Source organism: Dromiciops gliroides, chromosome 1, assembly GCF_019393635.1.
Source record: "Dromiciops gliroides isolate mDroGli1 chromosome 1, mDroGli1.pri, whole genome shotgun sequence".
Classification (NCBI taxonomy): domain Eukaryota; kingdom Metazoa; phylum Chordata; class Mammalia; order Microbiotheria; family Microbiotheriidae; genus Dromiciops; species Dromiciops gliroides.
In genome coordinates, this window is record NC_057861.1 from 716,625,277 (window position 1) to 716,642,658 (window position 17,382).

At 37.5% G+C, this 17,382-nt stretch overlaps 1 protein-coding gene across 1 annotated transcript; it reads right to left on the bottom strand.

Moving 5' to 3' along the window:
• Positions 1–1,512: 1,512 nt before the first annotated feature.
• On the bottom strand, positions 1,513–15,968 carry LOC122739155 (histone-lysine N-methyltransferase SETMAR). Its single transcript, XM_043981002.1, has 2 exons — positions 15,686–15,968; positions 1,513–2,967 (listed from the first exon to the last, which is right to left on the bottom strand). The coding sequence occupies exons 1-2, from the start codon at positions 15,911–15,913 to the stop codon at positions 2,179–2,181; spliced, it is 1,017 nt and encodes a 338-aa protein (XP_043836937.1). The 5' UTR covers positions 15,914–15,968; the 3' UTR covers positions 1,513–2,178.
• Between the last annotated feature and the right edge of the window lie 1,414 nt (positions 15,969–17,382).

The window sequence follows — 17,382 nt, forward strand, 5'->3', positions numbered from 1 at the left end:
TCTATGATCACAGGGGCAGCAAGGTAGCTCAGTGGATAGAGCACTGGCCCTGGATTCAGGAGTACCTGACTTCAAATCCGACCTCAGATACTTGAAACTTACTAGCTGTGTGACCCTGGCCAAGTCACTTAACTCTCATTTTCCTCCCCTCCCCCCAATAATAATAATTAAAAAAAAATTCTATGATCCCAAGATGTAGAGCTGGACATGAGACCTTGGAGATTGTCTAGGACAATCCTCTCATTTTACAGATGAAGAAACTGAGATTCAGGGAGATTAAGGCCGACATGACATAAACAATAATTAGCATCACTGAGATTCCAATTCAAGGCATCGGATTCCAAATCCATGGCTCTTTCTACTTTATCATGTTACTTCAATTAATCTCCATATTTTTACAGATGAGAAAACTGAGCCTCCAAGGTTAAGTGACTTGGCCAAGGTCATAATTGTTAAGTGGCAGAGCTGAATCTAGGATCTCTTCAGTCTGAATCCAGGGCTTGTTCACTTGCTGTGACATTGACATCAGGAGACTAAGGATGTCAGGATATGCTTTGGTTCATGCTTCCAGATTGGAGAATGTCTGGTGTATTACCTAGTGCTTCATAACTTTTATGTGTTGTTTTCTTCCATTACAATGTAAGCTCTTTGAGATCAGGGACTGTTCTTGTTTCTGCTTGTATTTGTATTCCTGGATTTTAGCACAGTATGAGGCACATAGTAAGCATTTAATAGATGCCTGCTGATTTAGTGGAGGGAGAAACAAATATTGATATATTTACTATGACACGAAATGTCCAACATACAAAGGCAAGGTTGCGAGAGTTCTTTTGTGATCTAGACTACTCACATAATTTTTCTCATTTCTGTTTTACTAATTTACTAATTTTACTCATTTCTGTTTTAATGTCCTGGAATAAAAATTTGCTAAATGATATAGCAAGATACTCTAAGAGTATCTTGAACTCTGAAGGTGTTTATTATATTCCCAAATAGTTCATCCTGTCATACAATAGGGCTATAAAGTAGGAAGATAAAGGTCACAATTGTGAGAAATTAATATTTCTCTCTTGTATTTAATAACTAATGAATGAATCAGGAAAAAGGTTTTTTCCCTTTTTCTACTTCCTCATCTGGGGCAGCTAGGTAGCACAGTGGACACAGCACAAGCTTTGAAGTTGGGATGACCTGAGTTCAAATCTCATCACAGATACTTATTAGCTGTGTGACCCTGGGCAAGTCACAACCCCAATTGTTTTAAACATCAGGGGCCATCTCCAATTGTCCTGATACATATCTTGCCACTGGATAGCTCTGGAGAAGAGAGGGAGGTTGGTGATCTTGCATAGCCCTCCCTCACTTAAATCCAGTTCACTGCAGGTCATGGCATCACCTCCCCATGTCATGGTCCTCTTTGAGAACAAACAACAAAACGACAAACAAATGAACAAACTTCCTCATCCAGAAATCAACTAGTGTGGGAAATCTCTCTTAAGAGATTTACCTAGACCAAGATTTAATCAGACAGTAAAAGAAATTCTAAGTTTGGGATAATATGTGTATTCCTGTTCATTGTGTTTTCTCAAAGAGGTCTGGGAAAATGTTGATTCTTCCTTTTGTTAAAACAGGTGATTATGGAAATTGATGTCTCTTTGACCAAAATTTGGGTGACCTAAGTCACTACCCTAAGACCCTTATTTTAATACAGCCAATCTTCCATTGTGTTAACCAATCAGAGTTGATTGGCACCCCCTCAGGAACCAGTACTCTTCAAAGAGCACATAACCTGTGAGGTCATCACCATTAGGGGCCTTTGGTCTGAGACAGAAGGCCAAATGACCATAATTTTATTAATAATGTGATGGCATTATTAATAAAATAATAGAAATACCCAGAAACTATGCCTCTCAGGATTTTAAAATTGTCACACAATTCAATGGGTGCTATCAGAGTTCTCTCTTCTTTGATGTTACATTCTTATTTTCATTTTATGATTTGGAAATACTGTCCCATTCTCAATCAGAAAATAGTTTGAAATGAAAACATAACCAACCCTGTATTTGGTAGTTAGAATATGCTTATTTTAATGCCTCTTGGTTCTAACTGTGGAAACAATTTTTAGGACTATATATGTTTACTCTCAATGGTAGCCTCATGTCATATTTTTTAATTGATCTTTCAACCTGAGGTTTGTTTTTCTAGGGATGAGTACAGTGAACTGTCATAAGGCAAGAAAGCAGCACATGATCTGGTACCACAATAACAAGGCTTCCCCATTTTGTCTTTATCTGGCACTTCTTGTTTTCCATTATTCTTTGTGAGATTATGAAATCTTCCTGAATAGTCATAAGAAAGTTCTTCTTTTGGCCAAATGTCTTTGGCTGCAAAAAGCGCCAGCTTAGGCACCATGGAGTCAATGCGGACAGGGACCATCAATAAATTTGGCTCACAAGAATGGTTAAGAAATCTGCCAATATTCCCTATGTTGGTAGGATCCACAAAGGTTTCCATGATCTGGCCATTACATACGTGCTCCCTTACGGCTATAATGTAATTTGAGTCATGCTCTGTTTGTCGTTGTATTCTTCTGCGTGCCTCCGAAGAGCCTAGAATTTCACCAGCATATTCACAGACAAACTTTCCTTTGGGTATAAATTCCAAGGTGCGAAGCCCCCAGCCTTTCTTCTCAGTCTTGAACACCTGGAGACTGAATTGCAGACCTCTTTGAACTACTCTGTTCTTGCACTGTTCGCTGCACTGGCACATGACATTACATTCAAACACTGGTCTGGCAAATTCTAATTCACTTTCTATGTCTCTGAGGCATGAATTATCATAATTTTCCCCATGAAGAAGACATGAACAAATGGTAGGGAGGCAAGAAGTTGAGAGACAAGTGCATCCTGGAAAGGTTATTTGAGTAGGATCGTCTTCTGCTCCAGGTCCCATCACATGTTCAGGAGTATACTACAAAGGTAATAAGATACCATAAGTCAGTGTGGGATATTATAATAAAACTTTGTAGTTGAGATAAGCCCCAATGCAAATAGATTTTTATGTTGTTATAAAAAGTACCTTCCAATTTTTTAAAAAAGAAATGTTCTCTAGTTATCTTTAAAGAGTTGGGTGAATCTTCTATGAAGGATTTATACAAAGACATGACTAGAATTGGACAGCATAAGAAGGGACAGGGAATGGAAAAATGTGAGCAGGAGTGCCCATACTGATGAAATCACAGAGCCATCTAAATATTTCATATGCCTGTATGTGCTATTTATTCTTAATCAGAATATATAAGCTCCTTTGGCCAGGAACTACTTGTATTTTCTATTTCTAACCTTAGCACTTAGTACAGTTCTTGACTCATAGCAAGTACTTAACAAGTGCCTTTTACTTTGTTCAAGAGTTAATACCAATGGAAAAAATTCCTTTAGGGAGGGACATTTTCCCAGACTTAATACTGAATTTTAAATTTTAAAAAATTCCTAGGTTATTCAAATTCTTAAATACTCAGGTTTCTGATATTTCATATAGGACATGATTATTTTACAATTGAATTTGAACTTTCATTGTGAAAAATTTGTTTATTACATAAATCAACTTTTCAGTTCAATTTTTTTTTTTTTTTTAGTGAGGCAATTGGGGTCAAGTGACTTGCCCAGGGTCACACAGCTAGTAAGTGTCAAGTGTCCGAGGCTGGATTTGAACTCAGGTACTCCTGACTCCAGGGCGGGTGCTCTATCCACTGCGCCATCTAGCTGCCCCTCAGTTCAATTGTTAAACCCCAAAGGTGGTTATTGCCATTGTGATTTTTTTCTACTAGTCATTCAGAAAAGAAAGTTGCAAAAGAATGCCATCTATGACTAGTTGTTTAATCATGTCATAGGTTTAAAAAAGGCCCAATGGCGGCACTGGGGGAGCTGCTGTGTCCCCATTTTGAGGGGGGGTTCATACCTGTGGTCTCATCACTGTAGGAAACATCCTTTAGAAGCTCCTTTCATGATTAGCAAACTGACAAGTCATCTGTAACTTCACAAGTCATCTGTAACTTAAGAGTTTTAAGGAGTTTTCTAGGACGAGAGACTGAGTAACTTACCCATGATCATACATACTACGTGTCATGAGAAGAACCTGAACTTTAATACATGGCCATCTACAAATAGTTTCTGTTGTTCTGCCTTTTCCTATTTTTGTCTTCATCTAGATAGATGGCCTAGAAGGATGAAGGCTGGTTTAGAAAGAAATGCCTTGTCAATCAAATTCCCTACCTCATCATCTTATGCAGAGTCTATTTTAAAGCTTTTGAACATCAAAAGTAATGTAGGCCAGTGACTAGTGAGGCATTTTAAGAAGTAATGAGAAATTAAGTTTTATCATTTTTAGTGAAAGTTTTTGTGAAGAATTCTTTTAAATCTACTTGTTCTTTCTAGCTCTCTCTTTCCTAAATACTGTATAATTCAGTGAGCCAAAAAATGATTTTATGACACAATCATCTCCTTTTAAAATCATGCCTGACTTCCTACAATTTTGTAACTTGCAGAAAAGCATATCAGTCCTTGGTGAATAGATTTGCATTTCATTGCACAGAGATGAAAAAGGAGGACTTACTTTGATCTCCTAACTTTTTCCACCAATTTCTTTTCTTCTTCTTCTTCAGATTTTGGTGAATGAGGCTATAATTTATAGAGCTGAAATTTTAGATGAAATCCCTCAGGGATTCTGATTATGTCTGATAAACAAAATAAAGCAAAGAGTCCTAGGCCTCTCAATTTATAAAGGAGGGCTTTTTATGTCTTTGAGATGTTTCATGTTTAAAGAGAATTATTTTTCTTTGCTAATCTAACCCTAAGTATTCTCAGGGCAATATAATTGTTTAGAAATATACTATTTAGTTGATTTGGACTTCAGTAGACTTAAAAATACTAAATTATCCATTCAGTTTTCAAAATCAGAATGTTAGTCCTTTGATAGAGGAACTAATCTTAATTATATATATATATATATATATATGTAATAGCATGAACACGATATAAGAATTTTTATAATGAAAAATAATCTTGTTCAATAGAACCATGTATAATAGAAAAGGAAACAACACAGATGCTATTGTGCCTGTTTACAAAATACTGTAAACCCAAATAGCTGTGCATTTTTAATCCAAGAATCTCAAGAATGAGTAAAGAGCTTGAAGCATTTCTCATTATTCTTTTTGTTATAAATGAATACATTGAAGCATTATCTTAGTCAGGTCAAGAAGCATTTAACAAGTACCTGCTATGTGGTAGGTGCTATACTAAGTGCTAGGTAAACAAATAAGGAGACATCATTAGAACTACTATATAAAGCAGGATATAAATACAGGATAAATTGGAGATCATACACAAATGGAAGGCACCAGCATTAGGGGGATCAAGAAAGATTTCTTGAAGAAAGTGGTATTTTAGTTGGAACTTGAAGGAAGTGGGCATCAGCAGGGAGCAGAGATGAGAATAACAGTAATCTGGGGTGTGGGGAGAACTAGTGTACATGAGCAGCATTTAGAGTGAGGAAGACCTGACTTCAAATCGTCCCTCAGTCACTTACTAGCTGTTTGGCCCTGGACAAATCATTCACTCTCTTTCTATGTCTCAAATTATGTCTCATTTGTAAAAGGAAGATATTAGACTTGATGGTCTCTAAAGTCCCTTCCAGCTCTAATCTATGGCCAATGAACATCTCAGTTAACTAGTATGGTTGGGAAATGAGGTATTTTGGTTAACTGATGGTTAACCAAAAGTGAAGCTTTTCAGAACAAAGAAATATTGGAGAGAATGCACAATTTATTTTCAGATATGAATAACTATATCGATGGTCTTTCAATTATGCATTGTTTGGAAATTCACCACTTTGTCAATCACAAATCTTTGTTTTAATGAGCACCTATAATGCCAATATACTTTGAAAGTCAAAGTTGTTCACAATAATTTACCTAAAATAAAACTAAAGATTAAAGTAAATTCTATTTCTGAAATTTAAGCTAAAAAGTAGTTTGATCATCCATCTACAGAGAAAGAATTGATGGTATATGAATATAGATTGAAGTATAATTTTTTTGTTAGTTCCTCTTTCTAAAGTTATTTCGTCTGTTTTCTTTCACAACCTGACTAATGTGGAGATGTTTTGCATGACTGCACATGTATAACTTATATTGAATTGCTTGATTTCTTAGGGAAGGGTGAGGAGGGAGGGAGGAAGAAAATTTGGAACACAAAGTTTTAAAAAAAATCAATGTGAAAAAAAATTTTTTTACATGTAACTTCAGGGAAATTCTAAATAAATAAATAATGAAAAAAAATTTTTTTAAAGTACTTCGATCAGAAATCTAGTTGAAAGTGATTCAGAACAATAAGGAAGTACTTGTTAAACTACATAAAACTATAAACCCTGAGTTGTTCCTATATTCCTACATAGCAAAATAAGCTTACCTTGAGCTTTGAATGAACCAGTCAGGTGTTAGGGTTAGGGTTATTATGTGACAGGCATGTGCTGAGCGGTTGATATACAACGATAAAAATATAGGCCTTGCTCTCAAACTCACATGTGAATGGGGGAGACAACATATAAATAATTAAACACACACACACACATATACACAAATGCATACACACAGCATAAAAGGAAAGCAATCTTGCAGAGAAGGAGCTAGGTAGTGGTGGTGGGAATGGGAAAAGCTTCCTGCACAAAGTGGAATTTGAGCTGAGTCCTGAAGGAAAAGGAAGAAGCCAGGAACTGCATACAAGGGCAAAGCCTTCCAGTCATGGGTCACAGCCAGAATACAGGTAGGAAAGTAGGAGATGGCATGTTGTGGGCAAGGAGCAGCAAGTAGGCTGGTGTTGCTGGATTGGGGAGTGTTTGGAGGGAGCAGAATGGACGAAGAGTGCAAAAGCATGGTGGGTTCAGGTTGTGAAGGGAATTAAATGCCAAACAAGATCTTACATTTGATCCTGGAGGTGCAGGAAGGCAGGGAACACTGGCCTTTACTAAGTAGGGGGTAACATGGTCAGATTTATGACTTAGTAAAATTAAAATCCCTTTGACAGATGAGTGAAGGATAGATTGTAGAAAAGGGAGTGAGTTAGTGGTAACCTCAACAGTTAAAAAAGTTGGGAAAAGGGGAAGTTTGGGAGTTAAAAATGATATCTTGTCTGGACATTTTGAGTTTGACATGCCTATGGAACATTATATTTAATAAGTTGAAAAAGGCAATGGTGATGCAAGAGTGGAGCCAAAAAGAGATTAAGGTTGAATATATAGATCTGGGAATCATGTGCATAAGACCTAATGATACCAGTTACCTGGGTACCAAACTAGGAGGATCTTAAAAAATTAATTTACTATTTATCAAGCACCCATTGTATGTAAAACACTATCATACTACTTGTTTTTACAATAGCAGAAGTAAATTTTTATTCATACTTTTTGTTTCTACAATGATTAAATTTCTCCCTGTATGTCTCATCTTCCCCTATCCTGAAGGGCTATCCCATTGAACAAAAAACCCACCAGAATCCCCCCAAAATTCTGAAAGAGAAGCTTATGAATTTGCACTTTTAGTTTCATGCTTTGCTAATAGTACTCAGTAAATTAGTTTGCTTTTTTTTGCTGCTTTGATGAAAAGTTTAAAGCATTATGGTTTCATTGATGTGCATGCATGCTCCACTGACATGGATCTCAAGCACACTTTTATTACTATTATTATTTCAATTTCCATTGTTGAAGTCATTATTTCTTTGGCTCTCTTCATTTTTTAACAGTTTAGGAAATTTTCTCCATGCTTTCTCCATATTCATCACGTGTCATTTCTTACTGCCCAGTAATATTCCATTACATTTTTGCACTACAATTTCTTTAATCATCCCCAACTTGATGGGCATCGACTTTGTTTCTAGTTCTTTACTACCACAAAAAGTGCTGCTGTAAATACTTTGATATGCATGGAGTCTTTCTTTTTATGAATGACTTTTGGGATATGTACCTCAGTGGAATCTGTGGGTAAAAAAAGAAAGGATGTTTTAACTGTTTTGCTTGCATAGTTCTGGTGTTTCTAGAATGCTTGTACATGAATTCAGTCTTCCTGAGGCCCAGTGCATTAGTGTGACTGACTTTGCACAACTCCTCCAACATTATGTCCATCTTTTGACATCACTGCCAATTTACTGTCTGTAAACCTGAGGTAAAACCTCAGAGTTTATTATTAGTGATCTACATCTAGGGTCATCTCCAGTCATCCTGATCAATATCTTGCCACTGGACCTAGATGGCTCTGGAGGAGAGAGTGAAGCTGGTGATTCTGTATAGCACTCACTCACTTAAATCTAGTTCACTGCAAGTCATGACATCACCTCTCCAATATCATGGTCCTCTTTGAGAACAAAGGACCAACAACAGTGTTCTGGAGCATTCTTTCATTTGGTTGTTAATAGTGTGCAGTTCTTCCTTTGAAAATTGTTCATATCCTTTGACTCCTTTTAGTCATGTATTTCTTTAGTTGTTATTCTCTCTTAAACACCAAATTCTTATCAAACAAGATAAAAATATTTTCCCTTTTGACTGCTTTCCTTTTTATGCTAGATAAATTCATTTTGTTCCTTCAGAAACTTTTCAATTTAATATAATCAAAACAACATATTTTACTTTTGTAATTGTCTCTATTCCTTGTTTGGCTAAGAATACATCCCCTATCAAAGCTGTGAGAGGTGTATCTACTTCTCTCCTAATTTTTTTTTATGTCGTCATCTTTACAATTCAGGTCATATATCCACTTTGAATTTATAGTTGAATATGGAATGAGATGGGCAGCAATGAGAACCTGGTCTAAGGAAACTTACTTGACTTTTGAGAAGCTTTAATTGTCACTATGGGAAGTTAAGAAACTTAGAGCTGGGCCTGGAGTTAGGAAGACTCATCTTCATGAGTTCAAATCCAGCCTCAGACATTTACTGGCTGTGTGACTGTGGACAAGTCACTTAACCCTGGTTGCCTCAGTTTCCTCCTCTGTAAAATGAGTTGGAAAAGGAAATGGCAGACCGACTCCAGGATCTTTGCCAAAAATAGCAGCAGCAGCAGAAGCAGCAGCAACAACAACAAACCCAAAAGCCAAAACAAGTCACAAAAGTCAGACACAACTGAAAATAACTAAATAACAACATGGTATAAGATTTTGTTCTAAAGACTAATTTCTTCTATACTTTTTTCTGGTTTTCTCAGCATTATTTGTCAAATGGGGGATTTTATCCCAGCTAAGTTTTGTTTTCAAGTTTAAGAAAAACTGGGTAATTGAGTTCCATTATTTCTGATCGTTTCTTCTCTAATTCATTTCATTGATCTACTTTTGTATTGTTTTACTTACTATGAAATGATTTTTGATGATTCTGCTTTATAACATAGTTTGAGGTCTGCAAGTACTAGTATCTCTACATTCCCTCCTTTTCTCCCCATTATTTCCCTTGATATTCTAGATCTTTTCTTCTTCCAAATAAATGTTATTTTATTGATTTCTGTAAAGTTTCCCTCTGATACAGAAATAAATTAATGGCACTTACTCTGTTAGATCACTTAGTAAATATGTAGTCTAATTGAACTGTTAACTTTAACATAAACCAATTTTATACTTAAAGCCAATGGGAAAAGCAAGAAAAGTGGGTATTACATTTTTCTGAAAGCAAAGATTTAATCTCTATCCCTGGCAGCAATTCACTGTGCAAATAATTTTGTATCTTTACCTTAGTTTCTTCTTTAACAAATGATGATAAAATACTATAACTAATTTGGAAAAATGACTTGAGTTTGTAAAAAGGATGCTTTTTACAGACAAAGCATTTTGAGAATCTCCCTTCCCAGTCTCTACCTAGACTATTAGATGAGCCCTCCACTCCAGCCAAATGAATCTATTTACTGTCCCTCCAAAACTTCTGCTTTCTGGTTTCCATGCCTTTGCTTATATTTTCCTTCCACAGAAGAAAACTACATGCTCTTTTCTGTCTATCCAAATTCTGTATCTTCTTAAATGCTCAACTCAAATCCCTTCCCCTTTTCCTTGATGCCTTCCCTGAACCCTTTGCCCCACAGTTCCTCTTGGGCTTACTGGCTGAACTACTCATCTGGCAATTAATTGTACATTTCTTTTGAGCATTTACCATACTGTTGATAAATTTATTATTTTTTTTTTGGTGAGGTAATTGGGGTTAAGTGACTTGCCCAGGGTCACACAGCTAGTAAGTGTTAAGTGTCTGAGGCCAGATTTGAACTCAGGTCCTCCTGAATCCAGGGCCGGGGCTCTATCCAATGCACCACCTAGCTGCCCCTCTGTTGATAAATTTTAAGGGCCTATTGTGTGCAGAGCACTATGCTAGGTGACATAAAAAGTTTAGAAAAGATGTGGTTCCCAACCTCATGTAGGGGATAGAACACACACACACACACACACACACACACACACACACACACACACACCACATAGTACCTAGTGTTACATCTGCTTGATGTGTTTATTTGTAGTTACCTCTGTGTGACTGTGATAGTGGTTGAGGATCTGGGGGAACAGAGTTGAGTTTTATAGAGATGACTGTGCCAAGAGAAATGGAATCTGCTCAGCTTTGGCACTCTTGCCTCAGTCCTGTTTGATGAAGCTGTCGGCTGAAATGCGCATGTTCCAGTATCTACACCTGGCTCAGTCATCATCATCATCTATCTGCTCTGTTGCCTTACTTGCTTAACCTTCTCCTCTCCAAACAAGACTGCCTGGTGAAAAGGAAATGTCACTTGGCTTCCTGATGTACCATCCCTGTGACTCCCAGACCAAAATACCTCACCCTGATCACCACTTCCCTAGATGAGTTCTCGCCCCTTATTAGAATATAATCAATCTCTTTGAAGCCAGGCAGTTATATAATTTTTGTATTTGTATCCCTAGGGCCTAGAACAGTGCCTGGTAAAATAGAAAGTGCTTACTAAATGCCTTTTAATTCATTCACATGAAAGAATCAAAAATACTTCAAATCCCATAATATGATTATAAGATAGATTAACATTCATTGTGATTATGTCTGTTTTAGAACTTTAAAAAGCTACTTTTCCGGGGCAGCTAGGTGGCGCAGTGGATAGAGCACCGGCCCTGGATTCAGGAGGACCTGAGTTCAAATCTGGCCTCAGACACTTAACACTTACTAGCTGTGTGACCCTGGGCAAGTCACTTAACCCCAATTGCCTCACTAAAAAAACAAAAACAAAATGAAAAAGCTACTTTTCCTCCACTAAAGTCCAACTTTGATGCTTTATCCTTGGCTGAGTGGGATCCCCGGTTCTCAAAGGGTGTGGCAATGGAATGCAAGCTCTGGAAGGTTCTATCAAGCTTGCAAAGCTCATAGTATGTCTTCACTTATGGACTGTATATCTATTGTCACAGTTTAACATCTGTCTTAATATGTATCTACCAAATTGCTGATGGCTTATTATTTGTGTCAATGAAGGATGCACGCACACTAATGAAATTATAGATCTTCAAATACTAAATTATAAATGTTCTAATCTTTTTATCAAAGCAGGAAAAAAATAGCATTCACTGAGTACTACTAGGAAAATACAAAACTAAAAGTTCAAATTTATAAGTTCAGCATTTAAGTTTTTCTGGGGATTCTGTTTTATTGATTTTTTTTTTGGTTACAATTACATATCAGTACAATTTTCCCATCACAGTATTAAATGTACATATTTAATTTTCTAAAATATTCTCTAATATTGAACTATAATAACACAGATCCTTAAAATATTGAAGTTTAAATTATATAAATGTGTTACATTTAATGTATTATATTTCTTTGTCATCCAAAAAGAATCATATTGCACTGACAGAAGTACAGGCAAGAAATTTAAAATATAGCTTTGACTTCCATTGGCGTGCATGTGTACTCATTTGTTTTTGCAATTTGTCTAATATACCAACAAACCTCAGAGAACCACTTTACTTAACATTTTCATATTTAGTCTTATTCATACTTATTTAATTTTAAATGTCTGTAAGAACTTTAATGAGTTCAATATGATTTTACTTATTCCCTAATGGAGCATTCACCTCAGCAGCTATGTTCTGTAAGGACTAGATGATGAGATGTGACTACAGGATTACCATTTTTAAAAATCCAGGAATGTGTAGAATAAGAAGTGGTTACTTTAAAGATACTTTACTTGTAGGGTAATTTCTGTTATAAACTTATTGTTAAAGGATAGAAATCTTATTTAATAACCTTAAAGGATATGTATATATTAAATAATCAAGATGGTTAGTTTCACTCAAAAGTACTTGTGTGTGTAAACTTACAATTATTATTTTTTTTTCTTTCTTAAAACCATTAGACACTTTGAAACTTATGGGATCTTTTTTTTCATTGATGTAGATGTTCTTGTCTCTGGTGCACCATGTTTCCCCATTCATGCCTTTTAATCTTTTGTGATTCTGAACTCTTTTCTGCTGTAGATCCTCTACACAGAACTTTCTCTAACCAAAATTGCTTGCTCTTGCTACACGACTAGTGCATTTCCTTTTCCAATCATGTTTTCTGAATATTTTAAAATATTTATATCATGAAAAATAAAAATAGAACATTTGTACTTAATATAAGATGTGAAAGTTTTCAAGCAAAATTTACAACACAGTATAGGTATACCTCAGATCTTCCCCCATTAGAATGTAAGTTTATTGTCAGTAGGAATTATTTCATTCTTTGTACTTGTATCATCCTCAGTGCCAAGCATAGTACGTGTGCTAGTTGGTCCTTAATAAATACTTGTTGGTTAATGGATCATATAATATGTTTACACAAATAGTACTCATCACTTTTTTTCTTATTTTAGGCACACATTTTTTTCATAAATTCAATTATGTTACTTTTACAGTGTTTCCTTTTTTGTAATTATATCCCCAGTACCTAGAACAGTGCCTGGCATATTAGTAGGTACTTGTTGACTGGTACTAGAATGCATATTAAAAGTCTTCTCTGCATTATATACTCAAACCTGAGATATTTAGTCAAAGCTAAGTGTTACTAATACTACATGTAAGTAATTTTACTTAAAACTGGGGGAAATAACAGCAATTGAACCAAGGTCACTGGATATTAAAATTTAGAAACAATCAGAAAAATGGGGTGGATGAAATATGTTTCATTATTTCTTAGATTTCTGAAATTCTATTCTATTCTATTATGTTATGTTATATTACTATGTTGATGACTTCAAGGTTAAAAACTGAGGCAAAAATATAAGTGTAAGATCTACTGATTACAATTAAAGTTCTGAAATTTGGGAGTTGACATTTCATGTTTCTTCAAAACAAGCTTAACTAAAGAAACATTTGGAATATCATTTCACTAGAAGCCTAAATTAAAATGGGGGACAATCTCGGCCTACCAAATGTGTTCATTACCTGGTTAGTAAGGCCCCCATTGTTCAGGCTCTTGTGCATTTACAATGGGCACCTTAATTAGATATTGCTTCCTGTTGTTTTCCAATGGTTTCATGACTGCTAGTCTAGCCAACAAAGATGAAAGCTCCTAAGGGCAAGGAAGTCTCCGGCCTTTTGTTCTGCATCCTTTATAATAATGAACACAATACTGAGTGCATAATGTCTGAGGGCTCTGCAAATACTTGTCAGACTGAGTTGTTCTACAAAAGCTTCAAGAAAGTCATATTTTTGCCTTCCCCAGGTTTAAAGCCTTTGGCTTCTCCTGGGTTTCAGAGGTATGGCCATGAAAAGGTTCCTTCCTTTTTTGGTTGTTCTGAAATCCAACTACAAAAAGCTTTGTACTTGGCCTTTAGCCCCACGAAGTTGTTTTTTGCTAAAGGCAGCTTTGAGGGGCCTGTGGCCAGATTAGTCCTGCTATGAGATCTTCGAAATCATGTTTGGAGTTGCTTTCAGAGATCAGAATAACAGCAAGTTAAGAACTGGCCAAACAAAATTAATGTGTGCTTTTGTTTTGTTTTCAATCCTTGATTGCCTCTGGCATTAGAGTTTCTTCATTCTACCTTAAGAATTTCAAAGTTTTATTTTAGTTTTCTCATAAAATACTGAAAAGCAAACTAGTAACAAAGTTATTTTTGCCTAGGAGTTACATTCTTGCCTTAAATCTTTTCGGGGCACAACTGATCAATCTGATTTGGAGAAAACATGTTTCAAAGTACAGAACTGTTTAAGCTATCTACATAATAGTGACTAAAATTTGTCACTATCCAATGGCTAGTATTTATTGAGAAAAAAGAGTAGTTAGTCAATTTCCTTACACAAGTAAATAAACTAGAATGTCACCACTCGTTTTGAATAAGTTTAGACAGAATAGAACATACTTGGGTCTTTTATAGTCCTATTCAGTGTTATCAAAAATATCTTGTGGTTTTAAACAAACTGCCTCTAGGTGTCTTTATTATCTAAGAAAGCTGCATGCTATTGTGTAAATAACACTGGACAGAGAGCTAGAACATCCAGGTTCCATTCCTGAGTCTGCAAATTAGCCAGATATGTAACTCTAAGTAAGCAATTTAACCTCTGAGCCTGCTTCCTCATCAGCAAAAGTGGATAATATTTGTAAATCAATAAATAAGTAATTATTAAGTGCTCACTATGGCCAGACACTGTGCTAAGTGTTGGGGATACAAAGAAAAAGCAAAACAATTCCTGCAGGTAACAAGCTTATATTCTAATAGAGGAGGCAATGTAGATGAATCAGAATAAGAAATAAATACTGAGTTGAGGGAAAGTAACTTTTGTGAAGATGGCACCAAAAGCTGAAGGAGAGACCAGATAAGGCTCCCCAGAGGAGGTGATACTCCCAAACAACTGGGACGGGATTTTGGAATAATGGGACATCAGTAAGATATGTAGCACTCATCTGTATCTTGCTTATTAGCATACCAGGGTCCTGCTTGGCCACACCTTATTCCTGAGGTGAGAGGCAGAGCTGTTTTTCCTTTGGGAAAGTTTAAGGATTCCTTGGGGGTTAGAATCTTTAATCATCACCACCACCACTACTGCCTCAGAAACTCTAGCACTCTGAGCTATCTACAAGTAGAATTGATTGCTTTCTAGTAGTCAGTCAAACAGAAGGCAATTATTAAGCACCTACTATGTGCCGGCACTGTGCCAAGGGCTGGGGATTTAAAGAAAGGCAAAAGGCAATCTGTCTCTTCCAAGAGCTCAGAGCAATGTGGGCGACAACATGAAAACAACTAATGTACAAAAAAAGATAGACACAGTTATTGCAGATAATCTTCGCTGGGGTTTTCTCTCTCCAGCCCAGGGCATTTCACTTTTAAAAACAATGTTTTGGTTTGTTTTCACAATGCCTACATTTCTCCCTACGTTCTCCTACATGTGACGGGCTTAGCGCTGTCTCTGGCACATAGTAGGCACTTAATAAATGCTTATTCCTTTCCTCTTCCTCCAGATGGCGAAAAAAGTCCTTAAGCCCGTGATACTCTCACCGCTTCTCCCCATAAAAGTCAGAGAGTGTCCGGTCCTTTAAAGGATAACTGACGGGAGGGGAAGGCGCATGCGCAAGGAGAGGGGGTGGGGCCGGGGCCGCGGTGTCCGCCCCACGCACACACGTCCTCACTAGGCGGCGCTGGAAGTCAGGCAGAGCCCCGCCCACTTCTGTACCTGAAACTCTGGCTCTTCCCCGTCTGGCCAGGAACTGATGGGCAGGTTCTCGAGGCCGCGCCCTACATCCCGCTGCCCTCCAGGGGAGGCCCCGAGCTGTTCGTTTGACATGCTGCCCTCTGAGGGTGGCCGCAGCCAAGCGTCTTCTCCTTTCTCGGTTTCTTCCTCGCTCCTGACTGCTTCAGCCCACGGTTCGTCGTGCTTAGCGAGGCAGGGAGAGGTTTTCATGCCCCGAGAGCTACCCTCTGCTTATCCACGCCCACCTTCACCCCCCTGTTAATGGGTTAATCTAAGAGGATGCTGGGAGTGGTTGGCTCCCCTGCCCCACGGGATCATGGGAGTTGTAGTCCTCGAGCTCGGCCGGCCTCCTTTCCTCCTCCACCCTAGCTCCCATCCTAGGCCCTCACTCCACGTGCTGCAGGAGGGAGTGGAGAATCAATTCATCACCAGCCATTTACTGTTCTTTGGTGACCAAGTGGGGCAAATCCAAAGACTCCAGCGAAGCAGCCTGGCCAGATTTCTGGTGATTTACCAAAAAAAGGTTTATCGATGTCATTTGTCTATATCACAGCCATTTCTGGGAAGAAAAACCCCCTCCCTCCTCCCGATGAAGCTTTCCCTCCCAGAACAACTGAGCAAAAACATCAGGCAGAGTGACATCATCCGACATTCATGCGCCCATGCACACCCTGCCTGAGCGCGTAGTAGGCGCTTATGAAATGTTTGTCAATTGACTTCTTTAGCTGGCTTCTTAAGCCTACAGCCTCTGATTTGAGTAGGTTGGTGTCTGGTTATCTGTGCTCTGGGACTTGCGTTGTTTTTAAGTTAACCTGGAGTTCAGCTTCCTATTTTAGTATGTGTGTTGCCAGTCTCCTTTTGGGGGATCTTTTCATATACATTGTTATCATACATATTATTCTCTGGGCCCTGCTCCCCCTGCCTCCCATTTTGTGTCAATTCTTACATATTTTCTCCTTCAGCTTTAAAAAAAATGATCTAGGTTTGCACATTTCAAGCTTTGAAGGACCTCAGAGGTCATTTACTCTACTCCTTCCCCGCTTCCTTCTTTCCCTCTAAATTCAATCTAGTCCAATCCAATAAACAGTCTATTGTGCCCTTACTCTGTGCCAGACATTGTGCTAAGCCCTGGGGATACAATTAATAAAAAGAAACAGTCCCTGCCCTCAAGGAGCTTACAATCTAATGACTCTAATTCAAATTGAACCAGCATTTATTAAGAGCTTGCTATATGCATGGGAATTGCTATTCTAGGCTGTGGGGGGTACAAGATAGAAAAAAAAAAAGTAACCCAAGCCTTTATTAAGGGCTTATTTATGTACCACTAAGTCCTCAGGTTAGAAAGATAAAGCAAAAACAGTCCCTCCCCTCAAGGAGCTTACTATCTAATGGGAGAAATGACATATATAGGTTAAAAATGATGCCCTCAAGGAATGTATGGTCTAGTGGGAGTGGGAAGATGGGAGGGTAGAGTTCAATGTGTAAAAAGCTGAGGAAATAAATGGGAAGGATTTGGGATCTGCAATGAGTCTGTGTATCTGGGAGTAATCTTGAGAGTTGGTTTTGAAGGCACCTCAGTCAAGGAGGAAGGGTTGTGGGCCTGGAGTTTGATTCTGACACTTACTAGCTGTGTGATACAAGGCAAGACATTAAAAATAAAAGCCACCTCTGTTTGCCTC

Coding starts and splice junctions, on each gene's coding strand:
- LOC122739155 (XM_043981002.1), bottom strand. CDS start 15,913: ATGAAAACCTCTCCCTGCCTCGCTAAGCACGACGAACCGTGGGCTGAA. Junction 2,968..15,685: donor GGGAAGAGCCAGAGTTTCAG/GTACAGAAGTGG, acceptor TTACCTTTGTAG/TATACTCCTGAACATGTGAT.